This window comes from Mustela putorius, unplaced genomic scaffold (genome assembly GCF_011764305.1).
Source record: "Mustela putorius furo isolate JIRA1106 unplaced genomic scaffold, ASM1176430v1.1 tig00000174_pilon_pilon_pilon, whole genome shotgun sequence".
In the NCBI taxonomy this organism is placed as follows: domain Eukaryota; kingdom Metazoa; phylum Chordata; class Mammalia; order Carnivora; family Mustelidae; genus Mustela; species Mustela putorius.
This window is the reverse complement of record NW_025421304.1, coordinates 18,407,330-18,430,063: the sequence shown is the minus strand read 5'-3', so window position 1 is coordinate 18,430,063 and position 22,734 is coordinate 18,407,330. Positions and strand designations below refer to the sequence as shown.

Here is a 22,734-nt window from a genome sequence, read left to right as displayed (position 1 = left end):
GCTGAGGCCTGACCCCCAAACCTTAGAGATCTTCACACCCATGGGCTCACCAGATGAGCTGTTCCTTCAGCCAATGGGTTGCTCTGAGGTTTTACCAGAGAGCTTGGGGGTGGAAGTCTCCTCAGGCGATTTCCTGAGAAGCCGAAGCCTCCTGTGCCAAGTCTCTTCCCTGGCCTGGGTTCTGAGGAAGAGCTCACTGAGAGGGCTCGCAGCCTCTCCTTTTTCGCCCCTATGCCCCCACTTGCCTGGTGACCCTAAGGCTTCAGGCTTCAGGCAGAACTGAGTGGAGCCCTGTGGCTTCTGCCACAAGCAAGCTGACGAGATAGTGTCCGCCCTGGACCCCCTTGCTGCCTGCCAAGGCCCCTGGGGTGGGGGGGGGGGGCTCATGGGCCACTTCCTAGTGGAGCCTGACAGGCCTCTGGGGCTTCTGAGGGCCAGCATTTCCTACTCTCCTCAGCCAGTTTTCAACACAAAGAGAGGAAAGGGTGGGATCAAGGGGGGCTGGGGAGGAGGTGTGCTGCTGAGGGGAGGCTGGGGCCTGGAACAGGTTGAAGGACCCTGCTCTGAGCTGTTGTAGAGGCTTGGCCTGCTCCGTGGTTGGGGTGGAACCCCACTATAACTGACCATCGCACTTCTGGCGGGTGCAGGCCAGTGCCTATTAGTTTGGCCCAGAGGATGGTGTGGGGTCCAAGCCTTGCCAGCCATGCCCATCGGATCCCAGGGGCTGTAAGGCTTCAGTCTCCTGCTCTCCTGGGTCTCCTCTGCATCCCCTCTTTGAGCAGAGCATGTGGTAAGGGGAACTTTCCAAATCCAAAGTGGTACTACTTCCCATCTCTTGCCTCCATGCTGGGTCTTCAGGCCACCCAGAACCCAGTCTAGATGGGTGGAAGAAGGGCTGGGGGGCCCGGCCTGGCGTTCCCACCCCTCCTAGACCCACACTGCGTGTAGGAAGCTGGGATGCCCTTTTTTACATTCATGAATGAATGTCCAGCAAATTCTGTACTCTTTCTCTGTCCCTCCTCAGCCGGGTCAACCCGGGTCCCCTGCCCCACCTGCCTCTGGTTTGTGGAGGGCAGCCACCCCTCACTCTTCCTCTGAGCTCTGCCCCTCCCAGTAGGCCCCTGGGAAGGAACCCCCATAGAACTGGGAACAAGGTCTCTTCAGCATGGAGGGCAGGTGCCCTCATCATAGCCTGGACTCACTCCTGTCACCCGCAACCCCTCCAGCCATAGGCTCTGGCCCAGGGCCTCTTACAAAGGAGGCCACACTTGCCGGCTGTACAATTTAATCAGTGCAGAATATTTACAGAAAGAAATGTATGGGGGTGGACACTGCCCTCCATCCTTTGGCTGGCTCTCCAGTTCTGAGGACGGAGTGGGGAGCAAGCTGCTGGACCCATGCTCCAGGCCAGCGCATGAGACGCCTCTCCCTCAGGGGTCAGGGATCTGGCTGGCAGACCTGCTTGCTCAGGGCTGAGGGGAAGCAGAGGGGACGGAGCCGGCTGTACAGTACCATTTCCACAGCAGCCTTGCCTCCTGCTTACTTTGGGAGGGAAAAGAAGGAGGAAGTGTCCCTGCCCTTGGGGCTGAGCCAAGGAGAAGGGGAGTCTGCGGGCCATAGTGGGCGCCTTTAGAGACTCTGCAGCCGCATCCCACAACTCTGTGTGAGGGAAAGAGCTGCTGGCCTCTGTCCACCAGTGTCCCTCCTCCCAGTGCTCTGGGGGACTGGGAGCTGGAGGGGAGGAACCCCTACGCCGCATGCGTGGTGGGCTGTGGGCACCCATCAGCCCCCTGTCTTCCTGGGACAGCTGGGAGCCTGGCAGCTGGTGCCTGAGACTCGTGGGATTCTGAGACCCCTGAGGACGGTGGTGTGGGTGAGAGAGAGTGGGAAGAAGCCAAGGAGCCCAGGTGGGTCATAGCTCAGATAGGAGTGGCTGGGGGCTGGAAGCCCAGCCTGGGGGAGGAGGTCCCTGGGTGGAGGGGCCTTGGCAGACCCCCTTTGGTCCTTGGTAAGGCAGGTCCAGGGCCTCTTCTGTAGGCTCAAGGGGTGTGTGGGCACTGGGGACTGTGGGCCCCTTGACTTAGTAGGGCCAGGGTAGGCATCTTAAGTATGAGAAGCCTGGGTAACGGGTTGAGAGGGGTGAGCAGGGAAGGACTCAAAACTCCACATGACTCATGGCCAGTAGGCCACCTTACCCTTCTGTCCCCTGGGGCGGGGGGGGGGGGGGGGGGGGGGGCCCCTGGGGAAAAGCTCTTCCCAAGGCAGAGATTTGGGGATTTGGGTGGGTGGAGACCACTCAGGCCCCACCAGTCTCCAAAGCCAGCTCAGGCTGAGGAGGGCCCAGGATGGGAAAGAGCCTCAGAAACATTTTAGCCACTTTCCAGCTAGGCCTTCTGACCCTCTGCTTCCCTGGCTGTGGCCAAGGCAGAGGTGTTGTTGGGTGGGGCGGGGCGGGGCCGAGGAGGGTGTGGGGGTGGTGCGGGCAGAATGGCTCACTCCCTGTCCAGAGCAGAACTATTTGTAGAAAGCTCTAACCCCTGCCCTGAGGGACCACTGCTCCGGGTCAGCAAAGTAGAAACAAATACTCAATTAGTGTGCAAAACAAAAACAAAAACAAAAAACCCAGCAAAAGCTGGGCATAAATAAACATCGGGGTAGGGCTGGGACAGGGCTGGGGCAGGGCTGGCAGGGAGGTTGGAGGGCCTGGCGAGGCCCCCACCCAGGGGCTGAGGGAGCCCTGGAAGGTTCTGGCTTGGTGCACCCCCACCCAGCCGTAGGAGAAGCCTGGGCCCCGCCAGCCACGGCCCCCTTAGCACCGTGCGCAGCAGGAGGGCGGCGCTGCCGCTCAGACCCACTCCTGCAGGGAGCGCTTGCAGTAGAGGAGAACGCGCGGCGCGCCCTTGCGCTGCATCTGCACCAGCGCGTACGTGAGCCCCAGGACGCACAGCAGCAGCAGCATGGGCGGCACCAGCACCAGCACCATGTTCACCGTCCGCGTGACCTCCTCCATCTGTACCACCACGCGGCTGCCCCCATCCGCGTCAGACCCATCCCCGAAGTCCCCCGCGCCGCCGGCCTCGCCCCCCTCCTCCTCCTCGCCCTCCTCGCCCGCCCCGGGCTCTGCACCCCCGTCGGGGTTGAAGGGCGGACGAGCCACGTCGGGCCATCGGGGTCCCGGCTCCACGTGCTCTTGGCAGCCCATGAAGTCCCGCAGGATGGATTTGGGGTAGCCTGGCTCCATCCGCAGGCGCTCGTTGTCGAACTTCCAGTACTTGGTGCCCTTGTAGAAGTATGTGTAGGCTGCGGGGCGGGGAAGCAGGGATGAGCGATGTCAGGCGGCACCCCCCCCCCACCAGCCCCAGGCCCTCAAAGAAGACCAGGACATGCTGGAGGCACCCTGGTTTTAAAGTACCCTCCTTCTCACCTGCCAGCCTGAGCATTTTCAAATCTGCCCCCTCCCAACATAGAGGAGCCAGGCGGGGGTGGGGGGAGGGTGGGCGGGCTCAGAGAGGGGCAGGTTTGGGTTAAGGGCCCCACTGTGCTTCCCCTGCTTCCTGACTGGGCTGACGCTGACCCAGGTGGTACCTGGAAGGGTCTTGCAGCCCGCTGGGTCACCGGGGCTACAGTCAGCGGGCCCTGCCCATACTGTCCCAGGACTAGCTTCATCCCATACCAGAGAGGCCAGTGTCTTGCTCAAGGCCACACAGCCAGCCTGCAGCCTTGGGCTGGAACAGAGCCCAGCACTGCCTTGGACAAGCTCTGCAGCCTTGGGCACTTTGCCCACATCCCATCAGCCTCAGGAAGGGTCAGTTCTGGATGAGGGGTGAGTCCATACTCTGCTGGACACAATGAGCTCGGAGTGGCTGCACAGTGATGCCATCACACACAAATGCCACGTGCCTGGCCTAAGCACTGGCTTTCCAGCAGAGCCAGCAGGGTCTCCCCTGAGCCCAAGAACCCGGAACCAGGAAACCAAGACTAATGGTTTTTCTCAAGATCGCCAGAGACCCCACTGGAGAAATAAAAGCCGCAGTTCCCTCCCTGTGGCTCCGTTACAGTGACAGAGGTCAGGCTTCCTTTCCAGGCGGGAAAGTGGGCACCCTGGGAGGACCCTAGCCTTCCATCGCCCGAGCCAAGCTCACTCCCCCACACACCCTGCAAGCTCCCTGTGGGCTGCCCAGGCCTAGCTGAACTCTGCAGGGAGCAAGGCCATTCCGAGTGCCAGTTCTGGACACAGGCAGACCTGGGTGGGACTCGATTGTCCAACTCCCTTGCGGAGGGACTTGGGGCCCTTAACCTCTATAGTTTAGTTTGACTGTCTGTAAAAAGGGGTTGGAGACAATGCAGGAAGGGTCAGGAGAGTTACACTCTGGAAGCGCCCAACCTGGGGCCTGCCACAGCAGTGTCCCCCATACCAGCCATCGTGATGTGATGCTGGTGAGTCCTGGGTGTGGAGAGGGGGGATGGTGAGTGCCAGGCAGGCTGCAGGGGGTGGGCCCCAGTACCTGCATCGTTGCTCAGGAAGGCCCCTTTGGGGGAAGTAGGGATCCCTTGCCAGACACTGATGGGCTTGGGGTAGCCGGGGTCTCCACGCTGCGTCTCCTCATTGAAGCGCCAGTACCTGGGACCAAAAGCACCAGGCTGTGGGTTCTCTCTGGGTGGGGGGGGTTGGACTGGAGCCTTCTCCCTTTAGGGAAGGGGGGGCTCACCTGTCCTCCTGGAAGAAGAAGGTGTGACCTGTGGGTTCCCACCAGATGGCCGTGTCGATGCGGTCATAGGGGATGCCCAGGCCATAGCTGGTCAGTGGCTGAGGGTAGCCGGGCTCCAGGTTTGCTTCTCGGAAGAGCCAGTAGCGGTCACCTGAGGGAGGGGGAGGTGGATGAGGACAGGCGGGGGCTGGGGGCCATGCCTGGGGAGGGGATATGGGGCGTGCTATTCTGGGCCCACAAATCCATTCACATCCACAGCCACACTCACCGCACACACACGACACATGCATGTACACACATACACCACACAATCATACACACCCTTTTACACAGGATAGGCACTGACCCCTATACACACCCAAGATAACACACAATGCAACTCACTTGCGTGTACATGCACTTGGAACTCATGGGCACATGCGACATACTTACACACATACAGATCACTCACATTTGTGCACATACCTGTCACACTATAAATGGCCTGCATTCCCGTGTGAACATCCATCCCACCCCCATAAACAGTTCTTGTACAGAGAGAGGAAAGAGGGGGAGCCCTGTCTGGCCTCTCGGGCTTTTAGCGGGGGCTCAGGCTGGCAGGGGGGCTGGGAAATGGCTCATTCATCGGGGGTACTGCCCTGGAGGCCCTCCCCAGGGCAGCAGGCCCCAAAGGAAGGGCTGGCAGTAGGGAGCTCCATTGACCCTGCCGGCAGACCCCAGAAATCCTGCCCTGGGCTCGGGGGATCTGTTCTTATGAGGAGGGGCTGCTGGAGGCACAAGAGGCAAGGAAGGAGGGAACCGATGCGGAGCCCCCATGCTGCAGAGGACGGGCAGCTCACCTCCAGTCGGAGCAGCTTCTGACCTCAGGGCCTCGGGTGTCTCCTGGTTTCCATCTACCTTCCCCCACCCCTCCCTTGGCCTTGATGCGTCTCCCGCACAGTGGACAAAAGGATGACACGTGCAACGTAGCCCTTTGCTCTCCTCCTCTCTCGGGCCCTTTGGGTTGGAGGCCAGGCCAGGGCAGGAAGGGTGCCCAGGGCTCCCACTACCGATACCTACCTTTAAAGAAGACAAAACGTCCATCTTGGCGCTCATAGGCAGCACTGATGTCACTGGGCAGGCCACGCCAGAAGTGCCCGATGGGCATGGGATAGTTGTCCAAGACACGGTTGTGCCGAACCCGCCAGAACCAGCGGCCCTGGGGAGGGCGTGTGTGTGAGTGGGCAGAGCAAGCCTCATCCTGGGAGAGGCCTCCCCTTGATCCACCCCTTCCCAGTCAGGGAGATCTGGAAGGGTAGCTCAGAAGACCAGGGCAGCCCTGGCAAGGGAGCCCTGGGTGGGGCACAGGCCCCTGCACGTCTGTGTCACCCTGGCCAAGCCCCTTGTCCCTCAGGCTGGTGTCTTCTTGGTCTAGGGTCTGATGGCTCCCCATAGGCTGCTCAGTGAAGGAGGGGTGGGGGTGTCTGGGCAGCCAGGTGAGGAAAGGCTCCTGGAATGGGATGTAGGGCTTGCCCTCCTGCTCTGAGATGGGGCCAAGGGGCTAGGGAGGCATGGGCAGGGGCCAGACCTTGAATACGAACATCTCCCCACGCAGCATGGCTACTGTGTCAAAGTCCCCGTCGCAGATGTTGGGGCCATACTGGTCAGGCCGTTCCGTGGCTCGGGGCTGGGCTGGGGGGCCTGGCTTTGGGGGCCGCTCCGGCTTCCCACCTGGGGGTGGTGGCTGGGGGGGTCTGGGGGGCCGATGATCTGGCCGGCCTGGTCGCCGGGGAGTCACAGTGGGCAGAGGCCGGGTGGGCTGTGGCTGGCCATCCGGGGTGCCTGCAGAGCAGGGTGGGGGGAGTGGGAAGTCAGCAGGTAGCCCCAGAACCCAGCCTGAATGCCAGGTTCTCCTACTTAGAACCAGGGGACCTGGGGCCCCCAGCCCAGAGGGACGTTTGCCTTGGTGGTAGACTTAGTCAGGTGCAAGTCCCCGTCTCTTCACAGCAGACTCCTCCCCCACACCAGCCATCACATTCAGGACCTCCATCCTCCTCCATACAGCCCCCTCCTCGGCCTCCCCACACTGGACATGGGTCACTGTGTCCCTGAGGCTGCCTGAGTCCACGTTCCCCTGTGGACATTCCCCTCAGGGCACTAGCCTGCTTCAGTGGACCAGGAAGTAGGGGACACATGCAGAGGCAAGAACATGGCTCTGTGACCTCTGCCAAGGGCCCATCTCATTGCCAGTTTGCCAGGATGTCTGTAAAGGAGTGTCTGTCACCTGCCCAGCAGGGCCAACACTGCCAGCCCTAAAAAGGGGCTCAGTGGGGCACTGAGCATAGGCTCTGACCCACAGAACTGGTCCTCAGGAGACCTTACCACTGGAGACCTTCTCGGGTGAGGCCTGGGTGGAGGGGGTGTCACCTGCCTCAAAGCCAAAGCCACTGGGCAGTGAAAAGCCAACAACACTGCCTGGAGAACCTGGGACAGGCTGGGACTGGGAGCGAATGGGGAAGAATGGGGTCCGGGAACGCAGTGGCATGCCCAGTCTAATAAGAATACCACTGACCCTGAAGAGGAAAGAGGGGTCAATGAGGGGCTTTGGGGATCCCAGCCTGGAGTCACCATGAGGGCCCTGTGGGAGGGCCAGGCCCTGGAGCTGCCCAGCCCTGGGTGTGATTTCTAGCCCCATTGGTTACTCCCTGAGCGATGTGGACAAGTCACTAATGCTTTCCGGGCCTGTTTCCTCCTCTACAAAACAGGGTTACTGGTGGTACCTATGCCTTGTCGGGCGGGGAGTTGAAAACTGGTGTGCAGAGCCTCCAGGCCATACCCATGCTGTCCACTCACCGTAGAGCTGCTGGATGCCCCGGAGGTCGTCCTCGGGCAACTGGAAGCTGTCGGTGTCCATCCACTGGTAGAAGGGCGCCATGATGGCACTGGGGTTGCTAGAGTGCTCCAACCCCAGGGCATGGCCCAGCTCATGCACTGCCACCAGGAAGAGGCTGTTCCCTACAGTGGGGACAGGCAGCACAGTCAGCTCTGTGACTATCAGAGAGCTGGCCCTTCTGCCAATCTTAGGAGAGGCTGAGCTGCTCTGACTGCTGGGGCTCAAGCTTCCCCACCTGGGAAATGGGTACAATGATCCCTTCACTTCCCTACCATCCCTTAGAGATCGCGGGACAACTGACTGAGATGGAGGGTCAGTGCTCCAGAGAAATGCCCGAGGGAAGCTCTCCCCTCCCAACCCTGTAGCTGCTAAACGGGCTCAGAGGGCAATGCTCAGCACCGCCTCTGCCTCCCCTGCCCTGCCTTGGCCAGGTGTCCTTACCATGCAGGTCAGTGCTAGAGAAGGTCCAAGGCTCATCTGCATCGAAATGGGTATCTCCGCCCAGACCAGGGCCAGGGAAATAGGCATGGGCCAGAAAGCCCCCTGTGCCGTCAAATGGTGAGCTGTCGCCATGGAAACCGGAGGCAAAGAGTACCATGATGTCAGCCTCCTTCTGCCGCCGCAGCCGGATGTCCTCGTAGGGCACCTCCTGGAAGACCAGGGGCGTGGCCTGCTCCCACACGCGGAAGGCCCTTCGCACTGCCTCCAGTGAGTGGTACCATCCCAGCTTCTCTGTGTAGTTCTGGATGCTGCAGGTGGGCCGGGAAACAAGGGAGTGAACTCAGGGCCTACTGGATTCCACTGTCCACTGCTAGCACCCACTGGGTGCGTGGTCCCAAGAGACACACCTAAGAGCTCAGCTGGTTTACCAACAGTGCCTGTCAATACCAACCATTAGTTTATCTGATGTGAATCTGAAAAAGAGAACTAATACATCAAACCTGGGAGTTCATGAGGATATCACTAAGTAAGGTTGTACAGTGCCCAATTAGCTTAAATAAAACCATGAAGCAAATAAGAGAACGGGTGCTCTGTAGCTAAGAGAAAGAACTAGACAGTTTGGAGACAAATGGCTGAGGTTTAAAAAACATGAGCCAAGCCGTTCTGATTATTGGACTGCAGGCTCAGGCTGTCCTGAGTTCCAGACTGGGCTCTGACATGACCTACATGACCTTGGGCAGGCCACTTCGTCTTTCTGTATTTCAGTTCTGCATCTGTAAAATGGAAAAGGGAGAGTCGTGCTCTTATCCTGGGGAGCTGGGAGGATGATAAGAATGAGCTGATGGAGAAAGCAGCCCCTGAGTCTGCACGTGATAAAGGCAGGAGGAGGCCTGGTATCACCCACATAAATCAGATTAAGCTTCTGTGTGCTGGACAGATCTCCATTAAAAGCTGGTCGCTCTGGGGGCCTGGGGGAGATAGAGCTGCGGATGGGTTGTGGCTGGACTGAAACACGAAGAGGAGTCCTTGGGGACTGCCTCGTGGCTCAGGGCTCAGAGGGGGCTTCTTGCCAAAGAAGGGTGTGCAGACCAGGGTTTTTGTAGGGGACTTGCTGCTGCCCACTTGGCAGATGCCTAGATTCCAAGCCCCATGTGCCAGGCACCGCAGAGGCCCCCAGCTCTGCAGCCAGCTCCCCGCTGCTGGCGGGTGGGGTGGGGAGCCGGGAGGACGGAGCGGAAGCAGCTCCAAGGGTCCTGACCTTCGCTGGGGGAAGACTGCCTAGGAAGTGCGGCTGATCTTGTCAGCGTGGGAGCAGATCGGACCGTCTATGCTGGGCACCCTGGGGTGGGCTTCTGGGAAAGGAAGCCTTCCAGACAAGCCCACTATGAAGCCTGAGGCCTCAGCCAGCGTGGGGAGAGGAGCGAGCAGTCTCCGGCCGGTGCTGTGGGAGGGCTGAGCTGCGGTGCCTACCTGAAGGTCAGGTGGTGGTTGTTCCACTTCCTCCCCGTGAGGGCATAGCGCTTCCGCCGCCGTCGCAGGTTGGCTTTCACGCGCACCCCGAACTGGTCTGGCACCCCACAGCGGGGTCTCTTCATCCACCTGCATCACGGGTACAGAGGGGTAAGCCCGGAGCCTTCCTCCCTGTGCCTGCCTGTTTGGGCTCTGCCTCTTCCAGGCAGTCCACCTTCTTCTACCACCCTTTTGCCTTTGGCCTCCAGCTGCCTCTGTATGGGTGTGGTGGGGTATTTCTCTGAACTTCAATTTCCTCATCAGAAAACCAGGCAGGTTGACCTCAGACTGGAAGACTGAGTGCCCAGTGGGGACTCCACGAAGGTGATCCCCTTCTCACCGGTATCACCCAGAAATGGGAGAGTTACCCCTGAGGCCCTGCGTCCGTGATACATTATGCTCCGTGCATGTTCAAGAATGTGACTTTGGGTCCTGTCACCTTTGTCAGGTTCAGCGCAGAGCCTAGCGAGGATGTCCCAGCCGTGCCGCTCCTCCCCATCCCCGTGCCTGGGGCAGGCATCAGTAATCCCGGGCTCCTTGCTGCCCAGCCCGAGTCGCCTCAGCTTTCTGGACACAGAGCTTCAGGCAGGCATGCCCAGGCAATCAGAATGAGCAGGGAAGACCAGACCAATCGCCATTTCTTATCTAGGCCACTGGGTTCTGGAAACTCCACCTGCCAAACCCCTGCCAGAGCAGGCCAGGAGGAGGGCCTGGCGGAGGCACTCACGCCTTGGTTTCTTCGTCGAGCACGCCTGTGACGGGAATCCCATAGAAGCGCTGCATCTCAGCCAGGGCGGAGGCCAGCATCTGGGCGGAGCGCATGGTGGACATGTGACGGCTCGGCTGGGGCAGGTAGCCATAGAGCCTCAGCCAGTTCTGCAAAGAAGAGGCCACCCCTGGGTCAGCATGTCTAGCGTTGCTACCTCTAAACACAGCCTGCATCCCACGACCGCCCACCGTGGCCGCCATCCCCTCCTGCTGCAGTGACCGTGTGAACCTCTGGACTGTTCTCTCCATTCCCACCTCCTACAGTCTGTTCTCATGCAAGAGCAGAACAAAAGGCCTTTACAGTCAGGTCTGGTCAATCTTCCACTTCTGCTTAGAATCCTTCAAAGACTTTCCAGCTTAGAGGAAAAGCCAGTTCTAACAGGAGCTGCCAGGCCCTTCTTACCTGCCCTGCCTCAGCCCTCAGCCCTCACTCCTCCCACCTGCCCCCAGATGGTCACACTCCTGCCTCAGGGCCTTCGCACGTGCTCTTCTTGCTGCCCAAAGGCTCTCTCTCAGACATCTGTATGGCTCCCACCGTATTTTCCTCAGTCTCTGCTTTCACCTCACTTTGTTCCAGGGGTATTCTCTGACAACACAATGTTAAAAAAAAGACCCCCCCCATCTGCATCCCCTGGATCCCCTCTTCTCCTCCCCTGTACTTGTCTAACACATTATATATTCCACTTCCGGTGTTTATTGTTGGTCTTTCCCTGTTAGGATGGAAACCACGTCTATAAGGACAGTTCACAGTAGCTGTCCTTATCATTGTACTGGCCACTCCAGGGCAGCCCCCCCACCACTCCTGGCAGACCACTGGGGACCCTGAGGAGTTCAGAACCTCTTGAAGTCGCACCAAGTAGGAAAATTGGCCCCTTGGTGCTGCTCCCCTGGAGATCGTAAGCCTCCCAGAAGAGCAGATGGATTTGGGCAGAGCCCCTGCCCTGGGGCAGTGAGGAGGGCCCAGCAGGGTGAGACAGGAGACCCAAAGTTCAGTCCCTGCTTTGCCACAAACACTTTGTTTTCACCGGGACTGTGTAATAATGGGGCAGCCCTGGGAAAAGCAGCTGGCACACAACAGGGGTGCCCATCCCCTTCCATAGCCTTCTAGCATGTCTTCTCCTCCATCTATCCATCTGTCCATCCATCCATGCACCCCCCCCACCTCCTGCCAAGTGTTTCTGTGACGCCCGTTCTGTGCCAGACACCGCCAGCTGGAGGCTGTGGAGGACCGAGAGAGTGTGCTGACCTCCAGGGGCTTCCAGGCTCCCGAGGAGACCAGGTGTTCCCACAGAGGGAGGGAATCACGCCTGCAAGTCTGTGAGCAGACATGCCCGTCACAGTCACAACTGGAGGATGGAATCCCCGAGGAGCCAAGCTGAACTGTGCTAAGAATTCATCCTGGCTGTGAGAACATGGTGACCACCACACGAGGCTGCTGGTGAACACAGAGGCCAGGGACTGCTGTGGGCTTTGGCCCCGTGGAAGTGTCTTCATACCTTTGCTGGCCCGCCCTGGGTCTCTGGGGGCTGCCAGGGTGAGGGCACCTGCGGCCTGCTCTCTGTGAGGCTCTGGAAGGTTAAGGCTGCACATCGAAGTCTCAGAAGGCAGGCTTGATGGCCAGATATGGTGGCTGCTGTGGACCGACAGCCCTGTGTCAGCTGGCCAGGGCCACACCCATGTCTGTCTGCCACCAGCATCGAATCTAACTCCTGGAGGACTTGCTCCCTCAGTGCCACCTGCCATCCCCCCCGACATGACTGGGTGGTTCCCACAGCCGGCTCCGTGGTGCGCAGGTGGCTGCATTGGATGGAGTGGCTGCTGAACCAAAGAGGGTGGCATGGACTGATGCCCAGCCCCAGCTTCCAGGCCTCCCAGGCCCTAGGAAATGGCTACTGAACAAGGAGGCAGGGACACGGAGCTGGGAAATAACCATCAGCTCCAGTGACAGAGTGGGGGACAGATTCTGGCTCAGACACCTCTGAGGTGTGGCTGCATGCCTCCTGTGCTTTCGGCTGTCATCAGACTAATTTTTTTTTTTTAAAGACCGCCACATTTTTATTTATTTCCAGGTGCATAAAGAGGCTACAAGTTAGTGCTGTTTAAAAAAAAAAAATCAAACTCATCAAGTAAGTGCTGCATTTAATGAAAACCGCATCAGATAGAAGAGGAGGCAGAAGCCGACTGCAGAGCCCCTGCCCTGGGGCAGTGAGGAGCTGGAGGCACCTGTAGGGCTCAGCTGGCTGGCTGGCTGACCCCAGGAGCTGGCCTCCAAGAAGCATTGGGGAGAAGGAACTTGCAGAGGTAAAAATCCCACTTCCAGGGTGGGCCTGACCAGGACCTGCCTCATCACCCAGATTTCTGGAAGGGTTCGCTGGGGGTCTACACTCCTGCATGGCAAAGTGCCGGATAGGGAAAGGGGCTCAGGAAGTGCATTATTAATGATGGAGGACTGTCGGGGTGTCCTTGGAACAGCCTTTTGCCTCTCCCAAGAGGCACTCAGGCCCTCAGAAGGGCCTAAGTGCCAGGCAGCCTCAGGTAAGGGCAGAGCAGCAGTGGGAAGCAGGCGTGCCCGAGGCATACCCGCCCCCCCCCCCACCAGTAACCCACCTCCCCCTTCTGGCCAAGGTCTCCTTCCCTGTTCTTCCCAAGCACAGGAAACCTCTCCTGAGGCTCTAAGTGTATGGAAGGGGCAGGATGGGAAGCCCACAGCCCGTAATGGGCAGTTTCCCCAAGACGCTGGGGGCAGCCCCGGAAGGCCAGGCGGTGATGCCAGGCCAGCTCTGGCAATGAGAGGAGAGAGAGAGAGGCAGAGCTGCCTGCTGATGGAGGAGGGCGCCTGTACATTGCCCATTTGCATAAGGTAAAAATATCTCAGGGAGCGCAATCACGGGCCACCAAGGGGCTGATTAGTGGTGTCTGCAGTGACAGGGGGAGGGCAGGCAGGGGAGGCTCAGACTGGGGCCCTGGGGAGAGGAAGGGAGGGGAGCTGGGCCCGTCTGCAGTGAAGAGCTCCAGAGCCCAGCCCTGCCGATGGGGCCCTTCACTCCTGGAGGCAGCTCAGGGGCCGACAGGAAGGTCCCGTGGGTGCCTGTGGATCCTCCTCCCCACAGACAACTACCCTTAGGGTCTCAGGGAGGCCAAGAACCTCTATCTCATAATCAGCCCACAGTCTCCTGGTGACCAATGCCCTTGGCCATGACCAGGATGAGAAGCCAGGTCGGGGAGCAATGGCACGTGAGGGGAGGGGGCAGATATGCAGCCTGGGCCCTGAGCAGCCGAGCCCCAGAGAACGGGGCGCAAAAGCTGCTGGAGCCTGCCTGACTCTGGCAAACTTGTGCTCAGGGCTGACTGCCAAGTGCCCATCAGTCTGCACCACCGGTAGGGCTGTGCGGGCTCTTCCCATCCCTGGGAGGGTTTTTCTCTCTACCCTCCTGCCGGAACCAAGGGTGACAAACCTAGGAGGTGAGGACGTGGAGGGAAAAGAGCACGGGATTGGGGTGCACAGGCTTGTGACAGGGGCTGTGCCTGCACCCCTGAAGCCCCAGCTTGCTGACGTGCTCTGCTGCCACGGACCAAAAGGGAGTTGTGATTCCCAAAGTCAGGACCAACCACCCAGTCTCGAACTTGGAGAGGAACTGTGTTCAAGCCCCTGCTGTTCTTACTGGTGACTGTAAACTCTGTCCTTTACAAAAGTAGCCTCCTTTTCGGGGTGCCTGGGTGGCTCAGCGGGTTAAAGCCTCTGCCTTCGGCTCAGGTTATGATCCCAGGATCCTGGGATCGAGCCCTGCATCGGGCTTTCTGCTCAGCGGGGAGCCTGCTTCCCTTCCTCTCTCTCTGCCTGCCTCTCTGCCTACTTGTGTCTACTACTACTGTCTGTCCAATGAATAAATATAATCTTAAAAAAAAAAAAAGTAGCCTCCTTTTCCTCCTCGTTACCTAGAGTCTCATAGGTGGGGAAGCTGCGGCACAGCCCAGTCAGGAAGCAGCAAAGTAGGGGGAGCTGCTCTATGAGAGCCACTGTCCGTGGGAGGCAGGGAAGGTTCTGAAGAGATCTCCAGGGACCATGCAGAGAGACCCCACCTACCCGAGTTCTTCTAGCCATTTCTTTCCTGGGCTGCCATCCCATAAGTATGTGTAGATTTGGGGCCCCTGGTGGCTCAGTAGGTCAAGTGGCTGCCTTCAGCTCAGGTCATGATCTCAGGGGCTCCTTGCTCACTGGGGAGTCTGTTTCCTCCCTCTCCCCCCCCCCCATGCTTTCTCTCTTAAATAATAAAATCTTTTAAAAAAAAAAAAAGTATGTAGGGGCACCTGGGTGGCTCAGTGGGTTAAAGCCTCTGTCTTCAGCTCAAGTCATGATCCCAGGGTCCTGGGATGGAGTCCTGCATTGGGCTCCCTACTCAGCAGGGAGCCTGCTTCCCTCCCTCCCCACCCTGCCTACTTGTGATCTCTGTCTGTCAAATAAACAAATAAAATCTTAAAAAAAAAAAAAAAGTATGCAGAGCTGCTTCAGGTGAGTGGCTAGCCCCGGTAAGGAAACATGGGGCCATCAGGAGTTTGAGGGCAGATTCCAGGCCCCCTTCCCCCTAGGAGAGGCCATAAGCATAGTGGCAGGCTGAGAACCTGCCATGGGCTGGGGGGTTGACTCTAGTCATCCCATTCAATGTTCACAAGGACCCCATTCCCACTGTACAGCTAATGAGGTTCAGAGAGGGCGATGGCCCACCCAGGGTCACACATCTGTCTGGCTAGAACTGGAGCCCACAAGCAGTATTACTGGCCCAGGCTGCTTGTGAAGCTGCACGAGCCTCTGGCCCAGCACAGCACTGGGGGAGGGCAGCTAACCCTCCCCACACCCCACCTCTCCAGCTGGGTCTGGGCGCGGGGCCATGTCGGCAGGGCTGCCCCCCAGAACTGCTGAGACAATGCCAAGGCAGGTCTACGGGGAGGGTATGTCTGAGAAGGAGCCATGGATCAATATTGTGCATTAAGTGGGGGTGGTGGGAGGGGGAGCGGCACGGTGCCGCCACCGCCACAGGCAGCTCCCCCTCTCCCTGGGCCTCAGATTGCCTGGCCCCGCCCACGGCCTTATCGGACCCTGAGCGATAAGCTGGATCTCCGGGAGGCTCTGCTGCTGTCATCCCAGCTCTCTCTGCAGTCCAAGCAGACCCTGCCAGCCTGGCATAAACGGCATCTTGTCAGGGCAGCCGGTGACGGACCGAACCTTCGGTGGTGTGAGCTCCTCATCGTGCTTGTTCCCCTTATTCCGTATCCGGGTCTGTGGGCTCCTGGGAGCAGGCCAAGACCTCGCCTGGCTCTGCACTCCCTGTCTGGGCAGGCACAGAGCCAGCTCGGAGAGAGATTTGTGGTCCTGGGCCGCCACGGTCCCAGCAGACGCCAGTCATGCACCCTGGGTGCCCCCCCTTCTCCGGGGAAGCTGAGCCCAGAGCCCATGCACCAGCTAGATGACCCAACCCAGCCCTAGACTCGTCCAGCCTCAGTCTGGAGAAGACATCAGGGCCTTCGAATCCAGCTCCCTCGCTGAAGCTTCTATGGACCATGGTGGGGCCCAAGACCCTTCCAACCTGCACCCCTGCAGAGATGGGGTGCCCACTGCCCCCAGTGTAGCCCATTCTGACTTTGGGCATCAGTGACTATTGGAAAGCTGCTCCTCAGGCTGAGCGGAAATCTGCTTCCCGGGGACACGCACCCCTGGGTCCTGACTGCTTGTCCATGTAACAGGCCTTTGAGCGCTGGAGGGGGCTGATTTAACTTGAGTTCCTTCCTTGCAAAGAGGAGTCAATATTATCACTCCCTTCCCGCCGCCACGCACGGATGATAGCACAGACGACACAGAGGCAAGGCTAGTGAGGAGAGGGGGCACCAAGCCAGGCCCCCTGTCCTTGGTGGATCCTTTACCTTTTGGAGGCAGGATGGTCCATATTTCAGCAGTTCCAGAGGAACACACTTGCTTATTTGGGGCTCAAGCTGCCCTCCCCCACTACTTGAAAGATGCAGCTAGGGAAGGGGCTATGGGTGCGCAGGAGAGTAGGAGGGTGCGGGATACCCAGCCAGGGAGCAGAAAGGAGGTGGTTGCCTGAACTCCTGTAGTCCTTAACCTGGAGGGAAGAACCGATGGGTCCTTTGATCCAAAGGACCCATCGGTCCTTCGACCAGTGGGTGGGGCGAAAGTGTCTTGTTTGCTAGTGGTTTCCGGGGCTGGCTGAGAGCCAGGCCTTGGGGCCTCTAAGAGCCAAGTCAATCTGACAGCCGGATAGACAGATGAAGAGCTGGGGGCCAGAAACTCTCCCATAGATGTTACTGGTGTCCATAGGGCTGCTTGTGGGGCAAAGCCTGGGTGGCTGGATAGGCGGGGGGATGGCCAAGGGCAGCTCTGGCCCCACCTCTACGACCTCCTTCCCACTTGGCTCCAGCCCCGCGGGGTCCCCCCAGGATGGCCCCTTGCAGCCTTTGCCCAGCACACAACAGCAGATGCCACCTGTGATCACTGTCACTGTTTGGCCACCATTTTGCAAGTGCTTCCTGTGTACCCAGTGCCATGCTCCTAAATGCTCCACATGAAGCTGAGCTCTCACCCCAGCCCCCAGGGTGGCCACCAGTCCTGGGAGGACAAGGTAGCTCTCAGGGCTAAGGGTCAGCCCTGGAAAGCTGCTCCACACCTGGCCTCCTGGTGTGGGCAGCTTGGCCATCAGGGCAGTAGGATGGGAAGCATCTCCACAGGCTGGGTGACGGCTGGCCCCTAGGTCTTCATCTGTCTGTCCAGCTGTCAGATTGACTTGTCTCTCTGAGTTTGCTCATTTCCTGCTGTTCCCATGAGGGGCATGGGATCTGGTAAGAGGCACCGTTCTTTGTCTCTCTGATCCAAGCCCAGCTTGTATGCCTGTGCTCTTCTTGCTGGGGACACGGCAATCTGGGTTACCTCCCCAAAGGGCCCAGTCCACAGCCCCTGGTCTCCAGGAACCCCCTGGAACCGGTGTCCTTCTGGGGAGCAGCCTCACAGGAGCCCTGACTCGGGGGGATCCTCCTGCTAGAAGGCACCTATGGGTGCCATAGGCTCAGAGAGTTCTACCGCCTGCATGGCCCCAGGTCCTCACACTCATCTGTGGGGTCCTCCCAGGACCCTGTGTGGTGGAGGGCACCGGAGCAGACAGCCCCCAACCCCTCCCTGCTTCTGCGGCCACAGAGACAACATCCCCAGGTCTGAAAGCAGAGCTGGTCATGGGGCTGGGCCCCATCCTGGTCAGCCAGCTATGCGAGCCACATCAGCCTTGGGATGATGCAGAAGATGCCAAATGTCCTAATCTGTCTGGGCTGCAGTGACAAAAATACCATGAACTGGGCAGCTGGTAACATGCACTGCTCACAGTTCTGGAGCCCCGCTGTCCAAGAGGAGGGCATCAGCACAACTGGGTTCTGGGGAGGGCTCTCTCCTGGGGTGTGGACTGCCTACTTCTTGCTGTGCCCTCACATGGTAGAAGGGGCAAGGGAGCTTTCTCGGGCAGCTTTTTATAAGGGCACTAATCTCCTTCAAGAGGGCTCCATCCTCATGACCCGATTGCCTCTCAAAGGTCTCCCTCCTAAACCATCGCTTCGGGAGTCAGGTTTCAACCTATACACTTGGGGGAGGATGCCAACATTCCTTCTAGAGCACCAACTATAAACCGAGCTGGGGGGCCGTGGTGACCACAGCAACCCCCACAGCTGGCCTCAGGCAGAAGCCAAAATCCCAGCTGGGCAGAGGGGACGATGGCAGGGAGCATCTGGTCAAGGCACAAAGAGGCCAGAACTAAGTGCTGGCCAGGGCGCATCTCTCCCAGGGTTGCAGTGTTGCCATTCTGAGTTGGCCTCAGAGAGGACTGGCTGTGAGTGCTGGGGTTCTGGAGAAGGTCTCCTGTGGGGGATCTGGCTATGTTTCTAGTCTGTTTCTTCTGCTCCTTGGGCTGGGACAAAGGAAGGCATTTTTGTCCAGGGGTCAGAATAAGCAGGTCAGGCAGATACGCTGTTCAGACAAGCACGGGCTGGGCTGTTTTCTGCAGAGGCAGCAGACCAACTAACTGGACCCTGGGGCGGCCCAAGCACTGGGACCCAGTAGAGAACTGAGGGTGAAGGGCAGGGCCTAGTGGGACACCAGGTCCCTGGCCATGCCAATCAGCCCAGTTTTCTCAGGGTTTTGAAAGAGACTGTGGAAAGGAGTGGTCTGTGAGTAGTTAAGAGAAGAGACTGAAAAGTGGAGACAGAAGACGAAACTTCTGCAGGTTCCCGATGACAGGGCCTTCACATGAACCCCTTTTATTTGAGGGAGGGACACAGGGAACCTCTGCACCTTCTCCACATCTAAGAAAGGGTACTAAAAGGAAAGCACCCATGGGGACCCCCAGGGGCGGGCATGGAAGTGTGAGCAGAGATTGGAACACAGGAAGCCTGGGGCTTCGGCTTGCCAGTCAGATCTGAAGGTCAAAATCAGAATTCGGGTTGGCCTGCACCCCTCTTTTTGCTCATTCTGCTCAGCCACCACCTAGGGGCAAGGAAGATGTGCGGGAGTCTCAACCTCGGCACACCTGGGTGTGCCCACATTTAGCAGTGGTGGTACCACACCTGTGAACTCTGGCAGCTGAGTCACCTCCACGGGGCAGGGCTCAGAGCCTAGAGTTGTGCCTAAAAGGGGCGGGGAGGAGACCAGAGACTCTCCGGTGAACACAGAAGGCACATAAGCAGGCTAGTCGCTGCAGCCAGAAACAGAAACTCCTGGACCGGGAGCCAAGGGTGGGGGCTGGAGTCTGAGGGCAGGGAGACCAGGAGCTGTCGCTGGTACCTCTGTCCGGCAGGGCGTGGGTCTGATATCCCAGGGAGCCAGTGGGGCAGGGCAGAGTAGCTCAGTGGCAGCTCCCTCAAGGAAGATAGCCATCTCCAGGCTGGGGCCTGGCAGGTGGCAGGTGGCAGCCAGCTCCTAGCACACGCCGGGTTTCCTGATTCCTTAGTCTGGTGAAACTGCTGCAGTTTCTGTCTTGGGAGTCAGAGAGGGAAGGGAGAGGGGCTTCAGTTGGGTCTGGGTTCAGTTGTCAGGCTGCTCAGAGATGGTGCCAGCCATGGCCTGACCTAAAGTCTGGAGCTATGGGGGTTCTGGGGTAACGGCTAGCCCCAGAAGTCTCTGATGCTGGTCCTCAGCTAGCATGAGCTTGGGGACAGTTCTCCCATGGCCTCCTGGCAAATGGGCTGGTTGCTGAAGCGGTTTGACTTTTTGGGCCCAAATCTGGACAGACTCGACAGACTTCAAAGGACAGCCTGTACTCCAAAGCTAAGTGTAGTTGCTGGTACAGACCATCTATCTCTACCTTGGCTTCCAACATCAAACATCAAGGGTCCTTCTACCATCCAGAGTCTCTTCCAGCAGTGCCTCAACCCAGGTTTGCCCCCAGGAGACAGCCTACAGGCCAGTCATAGATGTCTAGCCAGAGCCACCACAGGCTTAGGGCTCTGGTCTGTGGGTACTCAGGGCTAACAGTGCAGGCCCGGGGCTATGGGTACTCCCACAGCTGGGAGAGAAGGGGTGTGATGGAGGAGCAGAAACAAAGGAAAGAGAGTAAAGCCCTTCCAGCCACAGCTCCTAGCCATCCAGGATGCCAATTCACAGGCACGGCCACCCAGTTCCTGTGAAGAGATGCCATTCTTTCTTTTTTTAATGATTTTATTTATTTGCGAGAGAATGAGAGAGAGAACATGAGAGGAAGAAACAGACTCCCTGCTCAGCTAGGAGCCTGATAAGGACTCCATCCTGGGACTCCAGATCATCACCTGAGCCGAAGGCTGTCGCTGAACCAACTGAGTCACCTAGATGCCCCCAGAGATGCCATTCTGAAATAGACTGTAAACTCCTCAAGGGTGGTCTCTGACTTGGAATCCTTGGGTCCCCCACTCCAGAGTAGCTGGTGAGCCTAATAAGCACTCTCTACCCAGTACCTGGATGGGAGCCCCACCAGCAGGAACTCCCTATAAGCCCCTTCCTGACCGCCTGTGTGAAATGGGGGGTGGAGGGTGGGCGCGCGGAGCTGGACAGGGCATGGGCTGGGCTCCCTCTACACCTCCAGCCAAGGCTGGGCTCCCCGCAGCTTTCCCTGGTCAGGCCAGGGAGGGAGGGCAAAGCAGGTGGGGAACTGGCTGGGAGGTGTAACTTGAGCCGGGAGGAATTCCCTGCCCTTCCTCCATGCTTTTATTAAAGTAGGGCGGGGAAGGGCAGGCTTCCATCGGAAAAATCTCCCAGGCTGCCGGGGGAGGTGGGGAAGCCGCCAGGGGGCTGGGAGGGAGCACCCGCCCGCTGCAAATAGAAGGCGCTCAGGCCCACAGCCCCGGCTGTGGGAGGCTCCAGGCCGGTCCAAGGGCACCGAGGCCAGAGCCTACCCGGGTCGGCACAGAGGTGTTTCTCCTCCCACCTCCGCACTCCTGCCTAGAGCACCCCTCTCCTATTTCCGGGCAGGGAGTCGGGTCTTAGAACTCTGGACAGCAGGGACCCAGCTTTTGCTGGGGCGACGGAGCTGGTGTCCTCACTGTCCGTGCTCCGGAGGACGGCACTGGGCGACCCTGTGGAGCCGACGTGTGGTGGTGGGGATTCTGGCTGGACCCCACTCTATGCCCAGGAGGCCGCGCCTGGTCACTCGTGGGACCGATCCGGAGACAGGGCTCGGGAGGGACGTCAGGCAGGCTCCAGAGAAAAGCACGTTCGGAGTCTGCCCTCTCCAACCCAGGCCTCGGCGTAGGGACTCTAGTGGAAGGAAGCGCCAGGGGGAGGCAGGGTCTCTCTTGGACCCACCTGGCCATGGGGCGGCTTCCACGCAAGAGCCCAAGGAAGTCGCTCAAGCGCCCCCCGTAAGCCGGGACTACTGTCTCGGAGGTTCGCACCCCTTCCCCCATCCCGGCCCGCCGCACTCGTGGCTCGCTGTCACCCAGACCAGAGGCTACCGAGGCGGGAGCGCTGCCCGCTCCGCCCGTGGGCCCCCAGAGCCACCCCCTCCCCACTCGCAGGGAACGTCACGGCGCGCCCGCAGGACTCTCGAGGAATCAGCCGCGCGGGGAAATTGAAGGAGGGGAGCGAGGGCTGGGGGCAGCAGAAGCGACTCCCGGGACCCGGGTTGGGGCGGATCAGTGCCCGGGCAGGGCCGAAGGGGTAGAGGGGGTGCGAGTCCTACACTCTCCAGGATTTGGGATGAGGTGCGCTGCAGCGGGCGAGCTGGGGAGGGGCAGCTAGCTTGGTCCCATTCTTCCCCGCCCCCCTTCTCTCGGACCCGGGCTCCTCTCCGCGCCCTCCACCCCTCGCCCCAGGCCGCGGGCGTGGTTCCCTCCCGCAAGCCCCCAGGCTCCCAGCCCACCGCGGAGGGGCCGGGCGGGGGTCCTTACCTCGGCGTTGACTTCTGCGTCCTCCGCCGCCGCGCCGCGGCCCAGGAAGCCCAGAAGCACCAGGAGCAGTGGCAGCAGTCGCGGCCGCGCCGCCGCCTCCCGGCCGCCGAGGATACTGACCGCCCAGCCCGGCCGTCCGGGCGCGCTCCGGTCGCTGCCCATGCTCTCGGCGCCTCGCTTGGCCGGGGGCGCTGCACGCAGGGCTCGCCCGCTGGCCGGCGCCGGGGCCCCGCACGCGGATCGGAAACTTGCGACGCTCCCTGGCTGCCCGCCCGGCGGGCGCGCGGCAGACCTCTCGGTCCCTGTCCCCTCCGGAGACGCTTAGGTCCCCTCAGCAAATTCTCACGCCCGAGGAGAAGCCGGCAGGGCAGGTCCGGGCGCGAGGGGCCGGCCCGCGGGGGAGGTGGCCGGCCGGAGCCGCCAGCCGCGGGGTCCCGCAGCCTCGGCGCCCCGGGCCCGGCTCCCGAAAGCTAGCGCAACTCCTGAGCCTTTGTCTGGCTCAGCGCTCCGGCCGCCCGGTCCCGCGGCGCCCCCTGCGCGCCCAGCTCCCTCTGTCCATGCCCGGGGCCGGGTGCTGCCCAGAGCGCGCGCCTCCCGCCCAGGGACTCTGCTCGCCCCGCGCCCACCCGGGCCCGGGTCCCCGCGCAGTCCCGGGAGGAGGCGCAAGGAGCCGGTCGGAGCAAGTGAGCGAGCCAGGGAGCCGGCGCCCGACGTCCCCGGCGAGTTCGGCGCAGCTCTGGGCGCTCCCAGCCCTCCTCCTCGCGCGCTGCTCTTAAAGGGCCAGTGCTCACTCCGTGCGCGGGCCCGGGCGAGGGGCCGGGGGCGGTACCTCGGCGGGGGGGGCTATTTGGTAGCAGGTGCAGGCGGTGGAGTCCGACCAGGCGGCCCTTTACTCTTTCCAGAAGGAGGGAATCCTTCCCAGCCCGCCTCTGTCACTCCCACGGTGCTTGTGGAGAACGGGTTTGGCACACACACACACCCCCCGTTGCGCTTCCTAGCAACCCCCTAGAGAGAGGGAGGGAGGGAGGA

The 22,734-nt window shown here is 60.2% G+C and overlaps 1 protein-coding gene across 1 annotated transcript; it reads right to left on the bottom strand.

The window, feature by feature from the left end:
* Positions 1 to 1,268: 1,268 nt before the first annotated feature.
* On the bottom strand, positions 1,269 to 22,437 carry MMP15 (matrix metallopeptidase 15). Its single transcript, XM_004744274.3, has 10 exons — positions 21,706 to 22,437; positions 10,259 to 10,407; positions 9,493 to 9,621; positions 8,023 to 8,330; positions 7,542 to 7,703; positions 6,277 to 6,530; positions 5,769 to 5,907; positions 4,710 to 4,860; positions 4,506 to 4,621; positions 1,269 to 3,300 (listed from the first exon to the last, which is right to left on the bottom strand). Exons 1-10 carry the CDS (start codon positions 21,865 to 21,867, stop codon positions 2,846 to 2,848), a joined length of 2,025 nt encoding a protein of 674 aa, XP_004744331.1. The 5' UTR covers positions 21,868 to 22,437; the 3' UTR covers positions 1,269 to 2,845.
* Between the last annotated feature and the right edge of the window lie 297 nt (positions 22,438 to 22,734).